The sequence below is a fragment of the Anguilla anguilla genome, chromosome 13, assembly GCF_013347855.1.
Source record: "Anguilla anguilla isolate fAngAng1 chromosome 13, fAngAng1.pri, whole genome shotgun sequence".
NCBI classification, from domain to species: domain Eukaryota; kingdom Metazoa; phylum Chordata; class Actinopteri; order Anguilliformes; family Anguillidae; genus Anguilla; species Anguilla anguilla.
In genome coordinates, this window is record NC_049213.1 from 3,085,360 (window position 1) to 3,101,695 (window position 16,336).

At 45.5% G+C, this 16,336-nt stretch overlaps 1 protein-coding gene across 2 annotated transcripts in view; it reads right to left on the minus strand.

Annotated features, from left to right (window-relative positions):
- LOC118210787 (rho GTPase-activating protein 40) overlaps positions 1–15,476 on the minus strand; it is a 43,133-nt gene extending 27,657 nt beyond the window's left edge. The window contains exon 1 of one of the 2 annotated variants that reach the window (XM_035387219.1): positions 15,310–15,476. Coding sequence is in view for 1 of the 2 variants with exons in the window: in XM_035387218.1 (XP_035243109.1) it covers positions 181–254 (74 nt within the window). In the remaining variant the exon portion in view is untranslated. Of the gene's footprint in view, positions 1–180; positions 336–15,309 lie in introns of those variants that run through there. The other variant, XM_035387218.1, reaches the window with a different exon arrangement.
- Between the last annotated feature and the right edge of the window lie 860 nt (positions 15,477–16,336).

The following is a 16,336-nucleotide window of genomic DNA, read 5'->3' on the forward strand; positions in this document are numbered from 1 at the left end:
CAGCAGCGCGCGGCGTTAGCGCGCAGCGTTAGCGCACGGCAGAGCCGTCTGTGCTCACCAGCCGGAGCGCTGCGCAGACGCCAGCACGGACTGAGTGGATCGAGGAGGGGCTGCACTAATGTGCTAATCCAATCTAGCGCAGGTCTACCCAGCGCCCGCGCGGCGAGGCTCGGAGCCTACCTGGCCGAAGGGCGCGTCCCGGCTTTGCCCCAGGGCGGCCGGCGGGTTCGGGGCGCGCTTCTCCCCCACGGCATGCTGGTTCCCCCTCGCCGCTCCGCGTGCGGGCCGGCCCGGGCAGGAAGCGGCAGCTGCAGGACAAGCTGCTTCCCCTAATCCTCTCCCAGGAGCGTAAACACGTTAGCGCCGCACAGGCCCGCCGCCGCGTCACCGCTCCGCGCTTCCTGCCGCAGGAAGGGGGCCGCGGGGGGGCCGCATCACTTCCACATAAAGGGGGGGGGGGGGGGGATGGGGGGTCACGCTAGCAACGCCAGGGTCTCCACCAGCAAACTTCCACCAGCAAACAACCCCACCACTTACTGCACAATCACAGAACACAGCTGCTCTGTTTTACTGTTCCCAATAACTGAACACAGCTGCTCTGTTTTACTGTTCCCAATTACTGAACACAGCTGTTCTGTTTTACCTGTTACAAATTACTGAACATGGCTGTTCAGGTTTACCTGATACCAATAACTGAACACGACTGTTCTGTTTTACCTGTTACAAATTACTGAACATGGCTGTTCAGGTTTACCTGTTACCAATTACTGAACATGGCTGCCTTGTTTTACCTGTTACCAATTACTGAACACAGTGCAGTTCTGTTTTAGCTGGTATCACCAAGCACTGAATACAGACACTCCAAATGAAATTACTCAGTAAAATACTAAACACAGGTATCCTGCTTGACCTGTTACCACCGACTCAACACAGACACCCTGACCTGCTACCACAAGCTACTGAACAGAGATACCCCAGCAGACCTTAACACTACAATGCTGAACACAGGTACATTACCGGATTTCCTGCTTGGGCACCATTGTGCTCCGCTTGCTGTTGTGTAGTATAGGACCTTCACAGCAAACCCCACAGCCTCGCTGTTTTCACCAGACTGATTTCCATTCATTAGCGAAAGCTAATCTGCCTGCGCAACCTTTGTGTTCGCTCATTTTGGGCTCCTGATTGGTGTGGACTTCAGTAAGTCTGCTCCGAGCTTGCATAGGGGACTAATTGACAGTTTACTCAATGCACAGCACTACGTCACCAGAATAAGCTTTCTGTTCAGAAATGAGCTATGACTCAATATTCAGTATTCAGGTGCCATTTTCCAGAGAAAGACTTGATCAGATACATTCTTAGGTCTGTATTTATAAAGTATTTCAGAACAGGAGGAGATCTAGGACCAACTGTGCCTCTTCACTCATGATATATGAGGTTAGGGTATGGACAGGACATAACTGATCACAGACCAGCAGTCCTACTATAAGAGACTTCATGAATACAGGTTTGGGCTCCACTTTGAGAGAAACAAAGTATTTTGTTTCCCTTCACGGACAGTTTAATGAATTATCATTATAAATTGGGCAAGCAGTTCTTGTTCAGTGAACAGCTGAATTTGCATTTTTATAGTTAAATTGTTTGTTTTTAAGACAAATAGTAATGGAATTCCCAGGCAAAATACTGAATCTTGACAAAAAAAAAGGAAACAGTAAATATTATAAATCCACAGCAGGAAATGAAATTAAAATATGCTGAGAGATTTAAACACCCCAAAGGCACAAACCTTCCCATCACTTATAAGGTGTTCTTATTCAGATCAGCGTCAGTGGTGGCGAACATCACTGTTACTCTCTGGAATTAAAAATGCTGTATCTTCAAGAAGGCAATACGCAAATTTATAATGAATAAGTGCAATATTAAGCTAAGAAAGCAAAGATCTGCATATCTTTACACAGCAATACCTATTATGTTATCCAAAAGGAAATCCAGAGAAAGAAAGAAACAAAGAAAGGCTATTTAAAGGGGGTCAGGGGAACCATGGTGCAATCTGAAGAGGCTTCAGTCTGCGTCAGAAGATGGGCAGGGTTTCTGCTGTTCTGACTGCTGTGGGAAGATGGGCAGGGTTTCTGCTGTTCTGACTGCAGTGGGAAGATGGGCAGGGTTTCTGCTGTTCTGACTGCAGTGGGAAGATGGGCAGGGTTTCTGCTGTTCTGACTACAGTGGGAAGATGGGCAGGGTTTCTGCTGTTCTGACTGCTGTGGGAAGGTGGGCAGGGTTTCTGCTGTTCTGACTGCAGTGGAAAGATGGGCAGGGTTTCTGCTGTTCTGACTGCAATGGGAAGATGGGCAGGGTGTCTGCTGTTCTGACTGCATGGGAAGATGGGCAGGGTTTCTGCTGTTCTGACTGCTGTGGGAAGATGGGCAGGGTTTCTGCTGTTCTGACTGCTGTGGGAAGATGGGCCGTGTTTCTGCAGTTCTGACTGCAGTGGGAAGATGGGCAGGGTTTCTGCTGTTCTGACTGCAGTGGGAAGATGGGCAGGGTTTCTGCTGATCTGACTGCAGTGGGAAGATAGGCATGGTTTCTGCTGTTCTGACTGCAGTGGGAAGATGGGCAGGGTTTCTGCTGTTCTGACTGCTGTGGGAAGATGGGCAGGGTTTCTGCTGTTCTGACTGCAGTGGGAAGATGGGCAGGGTTTCTGCTGTTCTGACTACAGTGGGAAGATGGACAAGGCTGCTCTGACTGCAGTGGGAAGCCCATTCCACCACCAAGGGGAAAAACAGACAGGAGACATGATCTGGAACTTAGACTAGAAATGCAGGCACATGATGGGGGGTAGGGAGGTGCCAGACGCCCAACAGTAGAGCGAACAAACACAGACACACAGACACACAACCACACAGACACACACACACACACAGACACGACCACAAATTCAGTTAAAATGGGATGAAGGTGAGCGCTGGAGAGCTGAAGGGGTAAAAGTGATCTTCAGTTTAGCAGCTGGATTAGGCTCCCCAGGGTAATGGCAGCTGACCCAGAGAGGACTATCCCGGTCATCTGTCCAGCTCACCGCAGATTAGGCAGAGCTTCCTGCGGCTCCCCCCCCGACCCCCCCTCCAGTGACAGACCCTGCTTAGTTAGAGAGGAACAGAAGGAAGGGGGAGGGGGTAGCGTGATGCCCTACCCTGGAGAGACCGCGGCAGGTGTCCTGGCCCCCACGTGCACCTCTGTGGGGCTCTCTCCACACCTCTCCCTCAGCCTTCTGGACCTTCTGGGCCTGCAGCACCCCTGATTAACCTCCTTTCTGTTACAGACTACAGGAGTCACAGCCCTGATAAACCTCCTTTCTGTTACAGACTACAGGAGTCACAGCCCTGATAAACCTCCTTTCTGTTACAGACTACAGGAGTCACAGCCCTGATAAACCTCCTTTCTGTTACAGACTACAGGAGTCACAGCCCTGATAAACCTCATTTCTGTTACAGACTACAGGAGTCACAGCCCTGATAAACTTCATTACTCTTACAGACCACAGGAGTCACAGCCCTGATAAACTTCCTTTCTGTTACCGACTACAGGAGTCACAGCCCTGATAAACCTCATTTCTGTTACAGACTACAGGAGTCACAGCCCTGATAAACCTCCTTTCTGTTACAGACTACAGGAGTCACAGCCCTGATAAACCTCCTTTCTGTTAGACTACAGGAGTCACAGCCCTGATAAACCTCCTTTCTGTTACAGACTACAGGAGTCACAGCCCTGATAAACCTCATTTCTGTTACAGACTACAGGAGTCACAGCCCTGATAAACCTCCTTTCTGTTACAGACTACAGGAGTCACAGCCCTGATAAACCTCCTTTCTGTTACAGACTACAGGAGTCACAGCCCTGATAAACCTCCTTTCTGTTACAGACTACAGGAGTCACAGCCCTGATAAACCTCCTTTCTGTTACAGACTACAGGAGTCACAGCCCTGATAAACCTCCTTTCTGTTACAGACTACAGGAGTCACAGCCCTGATGAACCTCCTTTCTGTTACAGACTACGGGAGTCACAGCCCTGATAAACCTCCTTTCTGTTACAGACTACAGGAGTCACAGCCCTGATAAACCTCCTTTCTGTTACCGACTACAGGAGTCACAGCCCTGATAAACCTCCTTTCTGTTACAGACTACAGGAGTCACAGCCCTGATAAACCTCCTTTCTGTTAGACTACAGGAGTCACAGCCCTGATAAACCTCATTTCTGTTACAGAGGCCTCGGGAGGGACGGGGGTGTGGTCGGGTGGGGGAGTCACCTGACGAGGCAGCAGCTGATTGGCCGACGCTCCCCTTTGGGTGCGGGATTCCCCTGTGGCCTGCCACACGCATGGACCTCACACATGTATTATATGGCTACAGTCCAGTCGGTTAAATAACACACCCTAGTGCTCTTAGACTTACCACTTCCTCTTAGCGCTACTCATCCCTGTTCCTGGAGATCTACCGTCCCGTAGGTTTTCACACCAACACTAATTTGGCACACCTGACTACTAATTAGCAGCTCAATGAGATCTCTAGCTGTTGAATGAGGTCTGCTTTCTAGGGCTGGAGTGAAAACCTTCCGTAATAGTAGGTTTCCCAGAACTCTTAATTTCCCATGGGAAGCTAATCTATTTCCTCTTGGGGAAAACCTGAGAAAATGGAAAAACCTGTTTACAAGCGAAGTGCTGTTTTGCTGTTTGAAAATGATTTTTTCACTGTGCAAATGCAAAGTTCAGTCAATTAAAATATACCATTGATTTTGTTATTTACAAGGATGCACGTATTCGAATATATTCACTTGAAATTGATCTCCGGCCTACCAGCTGATGTTATCGCAAGAAACCCTTCAGACACACTAACAGTGGAAGTATCTGAGTGGCAGGGGAACGCGTGTAGTCTTACCTGGTGCCGCTGGAACTAAATTAATTTAACGTTATCTCAGGTATCTGACTCCAAAATGGGGTTTTAACCTCTTCTCTGTGCTAACGGTTTTACACAGAAGGAGACTGCGAGTGGTCCGCCGGTAGTGTGGCTCTATACGGATTGGACCTATCGTGGTAGACGCGGATGTGCCACTGGCCTGTGTAGCCTGCACAGATATAATTGTGCATCTTGCTACGGCAACAGAGTATAGGCGAGTGACTACGGGGTGCTGAAATACAGAGTTCTTTGTGTATGTTATAACTGCTAGGTGTACAGTGCTTAAAGGGGAATGCCAGGTTAAAGTGCACGTAGTTTCGTGTACAGTGTGTTCAATAATGGCAATATGCAACGGTGCAAAGTGTGTGCAGTGAGACGTCTATACGCATATGACGTGCAGGACAGTGTTGAACCATCTCCCCGAACCTTTTCACTTATCCCCTTATATAACTAAAGATCAAAGGAAAAACCCCAAGTAATCAAATGAAGACACAGTCATAACAAAACAGTACATCACCGATTGCATCCACATTACCTAACGTTGGCATCCAGTCATCACCGAATGAAGATGTGGTTTCCCGCTGTGGCCGTACACTATCTGAAGGACAAACACACAAACCCGCTACCGCCGTCTCTGTGGTCTGCAGCTTTTGATGCATGTCCGAGTGCGCGGAGCAGTCTAGTTTAAATAATTCTGCTCCCTCCCTTACGGCCCTGCCCCCCCGCCCCCCCATGCTTAATGAGCGTGTGCTTTTGTGCTGCGTCACACCCCAGAGGAAAAATCTTTTGCCCAGGATGGTCTTTTCTTTAACTCTTGAGAAAGCAGTAAGATCTCAATTGTACCTCTTTTTGAGATCACTTCAATCTGAATTGTTGCTCCTAAAACCCCCTTAGGAGAAAAGATGAGATAATGAGAGGATGAATTTGAGACTTCAGTAAGACGAATGGATATTGAATTGAGATGCGGTTGTTTCTCATGTGGTCACTATGAGAAAACTGAGACATATTTGAGAAGAATCATGAGATCCTAGGAGTCATAGCTGAATTTTGTTTTGAGCTCTTTCTTTGATCTCATGGTCCCATGTTCAGGAGACCTAAATTAGACTTATTTAAGATCGTTTAGAGATCTCTTGTTTTGATCAGAGTAAGACATAAATGAGATTATATGTGGTTGTTTCTCCTGAGTTGAATTTGAGAAGTAGGAGAAAAAGCCTTTGGTCTCACCTTAGTGTTGAAAATGGCTTGTTTGTGTCTAGGAGAAATGAAAGAAACAGCTATGAGATCTCTTCTTGGATTCTGCTTTCCTACGGGGCCCTCCGTTTGACAGTCAGGTTTGCGAGGGCAGAACTTTTGGCGGACTGACGTTATGACAGCCGGCGCATACACACCTGCCTCACAGGTGGCACAGAGACATAGGCATGCAGAACGAGGCCAGCAGACCTGTTTCACACACGCAGACACGCTATCTCACATGCTGGTATGTGAAACACTGCATATCTCACATGAGTTTTTCGTTGCCACTGTTGCCTTAGGCTTGCTCCCGTGGGGGTTTAGGCCAGGGTTGTCTGTAAAGCGTATTGTGACGACTGCTGTAAAATACGCTATACAAATAAAATTTGACTGATTGATATCTCACATGCTGATGTGTGAAACACTGCCCACATCCATCACACATTCCTTTACTGCCAGGAGAACAGGCGAAAAAGACAGGAAGTGTGAACACTTCTGAGGAGGTTCACAGGTGCTGCGGAAGTGAGACAGGACTGATAAGGACAGAAGGAAGAGTTGTATGCGGCTTTACTGGCTCCCAAAACAAATTTCATGCTGCTAACATCATCTCGGCCTACACCAGACTTCATGGGGTATGAGCTATAATTATGAGCTATCACCATCTCAGCCTACACCGGACTTCATGGGGTATGAGCTGTATGAGATAACACCATCTTGGCCTACACCGGACTTCATGGGGTATGAGCTGTATGAGATAACACCATCTCAGCCCACACCGCTTTCATGGGGTATGAGCTGTATGAGATAACACCACCTCAGCCTACACCGGACTTCATGGGGTATGAGCTGTATGAGATAACACCATCTCAGCCCACACCGGTTTCATGGGGTATAAGCTGTATGAGATAACACCACCTCAGCCTACACCGGACTTCATGGGGTATGAGCTGTATGAGATAACACCATCTCAGCCCACACCGGTTTCATGGGGTATGAGCTGTATGAGATAACACCATCTCAGCCTACACCGGACTTCATGGGGTATGAGCTGTATGAGATAACACCATCTCAGCCTACACCGGACTTCATGGGGTATGAGCTGTATGAGATAACACCACCTCAGCCTACACCGGACTTCATGGGGTATGAGCTGTATGAGATAACACCATCTCAGCCTACACCGGACTTCATGGGGTATGAGCTGTATGAGATAACACCATCTCAGCCTACACCGGACTTCATGGGGTATGAGCTGTATGAGATAACACCATCTTGGCCTACACCGGACTTCATGGGGTATGAGCTGTATGAGATAACACCACCTCAGCCTACACCGGACTTCATGGGGTATGAGCTGTATGAGATAACACCATCTCAGCCTACACCGGACTTCATGGGGTATGAGCTGTATGAGATAACACCATCTCAGCCTACACCGGACTTCATGGGGTATGAGCTGTATGAGATAACACCATCTTGGCCTACACCGGACTTCATGGGGTATGAGCTGTATGAGATAACACCATCTTGGCCTACACCGGACTTCATGGGGTATGAGCTGTATGAGATAACACCTGGAAAAGACTGTATTACTGTAAGGTCACACGGACCGCCAGCGGCGTCTGACCATGCTCCAGTTCACCCGGTTTGCATGAATTCATTTGCATGAATGTTTGCATGAAAGAGGATGAAGCAAATTCTCCCCACATCATGATTCTGTGAAGAGGCCCACAGGAGAGGGCTCTGAGGTGCTACCTACAAAAAGCCCTCAACACGCTGAGCAAGATTACAGTTAGTTTCATTATTTATCAAGAAATAATGTCATTATGATACTCCGTTTACACTTCTTATTCATGAATACATTATTCAGAACAAGTGGAGTGTATTAGGATGGCGTTTCCACCACAGTCAGCGCACCTGTACCCAACTGAACATCTGTGGGAGCAGCTTAAGAGGGAAAAGGCCAAACATCAAGTAACTAAACGCATCATCTATGAGAAGTGTTGAGAAAGTGCTATTTAAAAAAAGAAAAGAATGTATTCTTGAATAAGAAGTATCAGAGTATCATAACCCCCCCCCCCCCACCCTCAGACGAGGGTCCCTGTCTGGCGCCTCAGCCTGGTCCAGCGGAAAGTTCCAGTGTGTGGCTACGGCCCGTATCGGTCTGGTACTGAGGCCTGATCCTGAGTCCTGATCCTGAGTCCTGATCCTGAGTCCTGGTCCAGAGTCCTGGTACTGAGTCCTGATCCTGAGTCCTGGTACTGAGGCCTGATCCTGAGTCCTGATCCTGAGTCCTGGTACTGAGTCCTGGTACTGAATCCTGATCCTGAGTCCTGGTACTGAAACCTGATCCTGAACCCTAAGTCCTGACCCTGATTCCTGGTACTGAGTCCTGATCCTGAGTCCTGGTACTGAGTCCTGATCCTGAGTCCTGATCCTGAGTCCTGGTACTGAATCCTGAGTCCTGACCTCATTTACTGATGAAAACTGCAAAGAGAAGGTATAACAGCTCTAATCTGCACCATTACCGCAGCTGACACCTAAGAGCTGTACCTGAATCTGAAGTGGCAAACCCCCCCCCCCCCCCTCCCCGCTTGTTCCTGAGATGGATTTAACCAGACCTGGGTCTATCTACCCTAGGGTCTATCTACCCTAACCCAAACACTTTGACCCTGTAGTATATTCCAGTGGAACTGATGTTTAAGGGCACCTTTAAAGGAAACATCTATTTTCACCAGCATTCAGAACTAAATTATGTCATGTGACATTTTGGCGGCATGTAAAATGTATGGTATGTATGTATGACCCAGGTGAGTATGGGAATGGAGTGGGTAGACCCAGGTGAGTATGGGAATGGAGTGGGTAGACCCAGGTGAGTATGGGAATGGAGTGGGTAGACCCAGGTGAGTATGTGAATGGAGTGGGCAGACCCAGGTGAGTATGGGAATGGAGTGGGTAGACCCAGGTGAGTATGGGAATGGAGTGGGTAGACCCAGGTGAGTATGGGAATGGAGTGGGTAGACCCAGGTGAGTATGGGAATGGAGTGGGTAGACCCAGGTGAGTATGGGAATGGAGTGGGTAGACCCAGGTGAGTATGGGAATGGAGTGGGCAGACCCAGGTGAGTATGGGAATGGAGTGGGTAGACCCAGGTGAGTATGGGAATGGAGTGGGTAGACCCAGGTGAGTATGGGAATGGAGTGGGTAGACCCAGGTGAGTATGGGAATGGAGTGGGTAGACCCAGGTGAGTATGGGAATGGAGTGGGTAGACCCAGGTGAGTATGTGAATGGAGTGGGTGGACCCAGGTGAGTATGGGAATGGAGTGGGTAGACCCAGGTGAATATGGGAATGGAGTGGGTGGACCCAGGTGAGCATGCGAATGGAGTGGGTAGACCCAGGTGAGTATGGGAATGGAGTGGGTAGACCCAGGTGAGTATGGGAATGGAGTGGGTAGACCCAGGTGAACATGCGGATGGAGTGGGTAAGGCGGTGCGATGGTGCTGGTCACCAGTGTCATGTTCTCACCATCGTTACCACTGGTTAATCTGGGGAGTTTGGAGTAGGAGAAGGTTCAGCACACGCAAGGAAGCGGTCTGCGTTTTCAGACCGCCAATGTGTCCGCAAAACTGCTGATTTTCACGACCAAAACTCTAATATTAACGTGGCATGACTTTTACTTTCTGACCCCTGGACTTCCCACCTCTGTGGGCAATGGGACAGCCCCATGTGTTAACCCTTAGCCTGACAATATAACAACACGTGTGAAAGGGAGCTACGTCACAAAATAAAACGTGATAATTAAACATTTTTTATCTGAACTTATTAGCCACAAGGCACAAAGGTACTCCATTAGAGTAAACGAGGGCACAAACCTAAGTTCTGCCCAAACTCAACACCAAAGACCTCATATAGTACGCAACAGCCTGTTCTTCTGCCTGTTCTGGCAAAATAAACCCGTGGTGCAATGATAAAAAGACCACACTGTGCTGAATATCGGTCCATCCACAGTGCCCTCAATAACGTCTGGGACAAAGACATGCTTTTTTCATGATTAGGGCCCTGTACTCCGCAATTTTAGATATGTAATCACACGCGGTTAAAGTGCATATTGTCAGCTTTTATTAAAGTGTTTTTTATTCATTTTGGTTTCACCATGTAGAAATGACAGCACCTTTTATACATAAATATAAATATAAATGGAAAAAGGTGTTTTGGACAGATGAGACCCAGATTCACTTGTATCAAAAGGAACTGCTCAAGATCCAAAGCACCCCTGCCCCTCCCCCCATAGGTGTATGGTTTGGGCATGTATGGCTGCCACTGGTACTGCCTCACTTGTCTTCAATAATGATATAACTGCTGATAGCAGCAGCAGAATGAATTTTAAAGTGCACAGAACATCTTACCTGCTCAATTTCAAGCAAATGCCTTCAAACTAATTGGACAGTGCTCAGTTCTACAACAAGACAATGATCCCAGACACATTACATAAGCAACAAACAAGATTTTCAAAAGCCTAAAGCCTAAAACTGGAAAATTCTTGACAGGCCAAGTCAGTCACCTGATCTAAATCCAACTGAACATGCATTTCATATGCTGAAAAGAAAGCTTAGAGGATCTAGCCTCTGAAACAAGCAGGAGCTGAAGATGGCTGCAGTACAGGCCTGGCAGAGCATCACCAGAGAAGATACTCATCACCTGGTGATGTCTATGAGTCACAGACTTCAAGCAGTCACTGTATGCAAAGAATATGCCACTAAACTGGACTACTTTCATTTACATAACATTAACATAATGTTCCAAACATTATGGTGCCCTTCAATAAGGGGGGGGGGGGTCTGTGTATAAAAAGTGCTGCAATTTCTCCAGGGTGAACCCAAAATTGCATTTAAAAAATACCCTATAATAAAATCTGAGAATCTGCACTTTGACCACATGCAAATTGTTTGATTAAAAATCTAAAATTGTAGAGTACAGAGCCAAATAAAAAAATGTCCTTGTTCCATACATTATAGAGGGCAGTGCATTTGAAAACCCAGATTTGCATAATCTCTATGACAGGGAACATGCTCCTGTTACAGCAGTATGGAAAGTAGCCTTTCTAGCTTGTCAACAGTACTTGCACGCAGTAGCAATTATTCAAGGTAATACGCTCTATTTTGACCATTAGCCAACTCCAGGAGTCAGGGCCCTCAAAATTATAATTTTTTTAATCCTTTACTTAACCAGAGAGGGTCAACTGAGAACTCGTTTCCCTTTTTTAAGGATGCCCTGAGTGAACAGGCCAGAGCGAACAGGTACTAGTGGGGAGTCAGAGAGAGAGAGAGAGAACAGGGGTGAAGCCCCTGAGCAGTTTTTGGATTGAAGGCCTCACTCAAGGGCCCAACAGCAGAGGTCTTTCTTGTAGGGACCCAGTCAGCGTCCCTACATGCCCACCAGGGACTCGAACCAGCAGCTCTACTGTTGCCAGGTGACTGCCCGACCCCCAGGCTACCCTGCCACCCAAATACAGCATCAACTGAGGTGTGCAGAGATAACAATCTACAGAATCAGCACCTTCAGCATGACTGTTACCTTCAGTAACTCTTACCTTCAGCATGACTGTTACCTGCAGTAACTCTTACCTTCAGCATGACTGTTACCTGGAGTAACCGTTACCTTCAGTATGACTGTTACCTGGAGTAACTGTTACCTTCAGTATGACTGTTACCTGCAGTAACTGTAACCTGCAGGAACTCTTACCCAGGGCCGGCCCGTGGCATAAACGCTCTATGTGGTTGTTTAGGGCCACAACTGCCAGGGGGGTCACACGATCCAATGTTTATCTAAGGTAAAAAACGTTATTTTCGTAATTACGTTACTCATCCCCTATTGCGGAACTAGCGGTCTAAATTTAAAATTTAATGGCAACAGAACATTTGATAACAATGTAATGTAAGAACGATTTTACCAAGAGACCCCCCCCCCCACTCGACAGAATCCAACAGCACCACCTCCCTGCCCCCCCTCCCCCCCCACCGCCCCCCCCCCCCCCACCCCCGGTCGAACACATCCCACAGAATCGTTTAGGGCCACCAAAATCCTAGGGTCGGCCCTGCTCTGCCCTGTTACCTGTAACCTGTGAAACTGTTACCTGCAGTAACTGTAACCTTCAGTGTGACTGTTACCTTTTGTCAGCTGTGTTGTATTCTGCCAGCTGTTCTGCCCAGATCCTCTCACAGTGAATTAGCACGTTCTCAGGATTCAGATTAGAGCCTGAACAGAAGCTCTCCTGACTCACTGTCCTAATTAACGGTCCCACGGCACTTATCACTAAGACTTAATCCTGTGTCATGGCCAAATCCCCAGTATGGACCTCTCAACTGAATCAACTCCCAGTTTAACCCGATGAATAAATTCCCCCCTCTCCTCCGCAGCAGATGTGGATTGAGTGTTCAAAGTTGCTCAAAAACGTTCAAAACATGCAGCAGGTCTGGGGGTTCTTTTTGTTTCCCCCAAACACACACAATATAGGCCACCTCCATTACAGAAAGAGAATTACCACATATACACACCAAGTTGAGATGGGGTCCTAAATAAATATTCATAAAGATAATAATCTTGTCCAACAGCCCGGGACTGCACAGCCCATTTCAGATTGATAACAATCAATTTACAGCAGTTCTCTGATATTAATTTCCAAAAATAATTTTTATCCCGGGAGTGCACGTAAGGAAAACCTACCGTTCCCATGTGAATTTGTAATAAATAACAGGCCCGATGACGCACGCCCATCGCGCAGTGTTGGCTAATAACTCTCTCCTCGCGTAGTAAACACCTGCTGCTCTCCTAAACCCGCGAGCCGTTGGATAATCTTACTACAGCTGGGAAGGCCTGGGCTACGCGCGCTGCTCGTGACCGAAAGCCGTCCGTGTGAAGCACCCGCCCGTGACATATGGGCGCTTTGGATTATAGGGACCAGCACTGTCACTACCTCCCGCGAAAACGCAATTACCACCCCTGCGATTGAACGGACGAGCTGCTCCCCTGACCGCGATCCCCTTTCAAAATGCCCCAGTTACCCAGATTCGCGTCAGGTAGCAGCGTACGCGACGGGTAGCCCACTTATTTAAAATAAAGTGCAAAAGGCGGCCAACCTTGTTTTAAATACCGGAAATACTTTAAACGCCAGTGCAATTCCATAAGTATACCTTTTGTTTTAATATAACCATTTTTAAACATCGATGTTCACCTATACTTGAAACAAGTTTTTTCATGTTTCGATCGGCTAACATGTTAAATAAAATTAGGGATGCTTCTCAGGGATCTAACCTGGTTAAGCGTTTTAAAATGGTACCACTATCTAATAAGTAGCCTATTGCAAACACGTATTTTACCCAGGCCCGACGGAGACGTTAGACTAGGCTACTGTTTATATATTATATCATATTATATTATATTATATTATATTATATTATATTATATTATATTATATTATATTAAGGAAAATGCATTATATAACTTAAACCATGTACAGCAGTTTAATACAGGGAAATTTAGACTTCAAAGATCCAATGGGATCACTGTTTTCAGAGGTACATACTAAGCAGATAAACGTACCTTCATAGGTTACTGAAATGATCCAAATGGCCACAGAAATAAAGTTGTTAGGTTGTTAACTCTTTAAACCATTAAAACTGATTAGCATTGTTCAAAGAAATGATTGACTCTATCGAGAGAAAGAGTGGGAGAGAGGCTATAGGTAGACAAACAGTAGATCAGAAAATGTACATCACTATGCATAATAATCACTATGCATAATGCATTAGCACAGTGGCGTATCCAGTGTGGAAGCAGCACCGACCTCTTAACCCAATAAATCAATGAAATTCTTTCCAACAGAGCCAGTTATTGGGAGGACACTGCTTTCTGTTTAATAAAAATCTGTTTGTGAAACAAAGATGCACTTCATTTTCTAATTAGTGACTAATTAGCTGCACTGTATAGCAGTTTTGGTATTTGTGCTTATCATACTGACAGAGGAGGCAAGCACTGGGATCAGAAGGTAAAAGTCCTGGCACGTGTTTCTTCTGCCCATGAACTCAGCCAGGTGATTAGTCACTAATTAGTCCCAGCTCCTGGCTGAAGAATTGTGCTAATTAGCAAATCCAGGTGATTGGAACAAAATACTGGGGAAGACTTTTACTTTCGGACCCTGGATTTTCACCTCTGCAAACTGATGCATCTTTGTTGAACATATCTGGAAAATGAAGTCCACACCAGAGAAAGAAATCTGATTAATTTGTGAAAATAATGTATTAAGCTACTGTATTTCTATATTAAACCATAAATTCAACCATCTCATCAGTGCAGGTCTCATAAGATGGGAAACTTGCGTTTGTAGTTATCTCAGTGTCAGACACCTTAATATAAGTAGCCCTACATCCCATAGCACAGTTAGCTTTCGTTGCGCTTGACTTGACAAGCCTGTGCCTTGAAGGAATTAGAAAGCCATCCAATGAGTATATGTACGGTAGGCTATGAACTGAATCGTGTGGAATTATGCTGGGAACATTCCAGCACTACATCTTGCCTTAGTTTTGTGCACTATCGTTATAATTACGCTCTTCACAATGCACACTATGGAGGACAACTGCATTTTGGGTAAAAATGCCTAAATAGATGTGGGCTATAATTTAAATACGCCAGCAACGACTAATACAAAAATAAGACAAAGGAAGCATCTTCACTGCATGGAGACTTTAAGACACTGTCAGTCTCTTTCACAACAATAGAAACGTGACCATAGCAACAGGTCTACAAACCTTAGCAACCTGTAACGCTTTGCAGGGTAGAGGCTAGTATTATAATAGCTACGCGCACATTAACATTAGCCTACGTATTGTGTCAGATACAAGCATCATTGCGGCGCCGCTAAAAACGAATCTTATTTTAACAAAGTCAACTGGTCTCCTTCATTTTGTTAAGATGTTGCAAACACATCGGATACAGCACAAAATAAGCATGAAAACGGGTGGAACAAAGCTAACTCCCTTGCATCTCAGCTTGCAAGCTACCGGCCAGCTTGGTCCAAAAAAATTAAATGTACTAACAGATTGCTGTCTTTTAATTTGAAGAAAGGTAAACGGACTTACTTTTGAAACGATCATTCGCTTGGAGGTGTGCAGTATCTGCCGCGATAATCGTGAAAGCCGTGACAGCCTTCGGGAGACTGGGCGGCGAAATGACAGATGGTGTGGAACATAGGCAGTGTAGAGCGGCCATCCACGTTACCCTCACCTTCATCTGACGTCACTTAGGGAGCATGGAAATGTTGGTTTCTTGACTGGTACGGGCTCAGAATCAGTACCTTTGCTTAATAAAATAACAAACAAACAAACAATAAACTAAATGTATGCCATGCATAACCATATAATTCCTTACATATATCAGAGCAGAAAATATATTTCAAATATTCTCTATAAATATTTGTAGATATGAATTAACCTTTCAACAGCACTGGTAATTACAAGAAATTATACACATTAACTCTCCATATAACTGCATTTAATCTCATACCTTTGCTTCTTCAGAGTGACGTCATTTAGAATGACATATGTGTGGCCTTCTGTAATATACATCTTGGCCTTCATTTTGCTCTTTTTGTAGAATGTCTTCCTAATTCCTAAAATAGTTTTGCTTTATAATGAAATAAGGCAAGAGTACTTAAATATAGTTTTAGACCATTTCTTCAATTTTTAAAATGAGAAATATAATTTATAGATATTCCCTGACTGCATAAAAAAACCTATTCACTGTGATTGCTTTTAAAAATCTGTAATGTTCTTGTAATTGTCTAATTAAGAAATAAGTATTTTATTGTGTTATTGGTAATGAAGCTATAGAAAAATACTGTGAAAATGCAATATTATTTTTTCCAAGCCATTGTTTGTCACATACTGGATGTGGATCAAAATTGTGTTTATTGAATGTGGGATAAAGATCGAGGCTTAATTAATTCATTAATATTTAGTTTTTCACGTTATAGCTAGTTGTATTGCTTATGTCAGTGATTTATTGAAGAAAAACGGATAAGCCAATTAACAAATGATGAGAATATTCTTCATAGCCTCCAAAACATATTGAATACATCTCGAGGTTCATACAGAAATAAGACGCTGA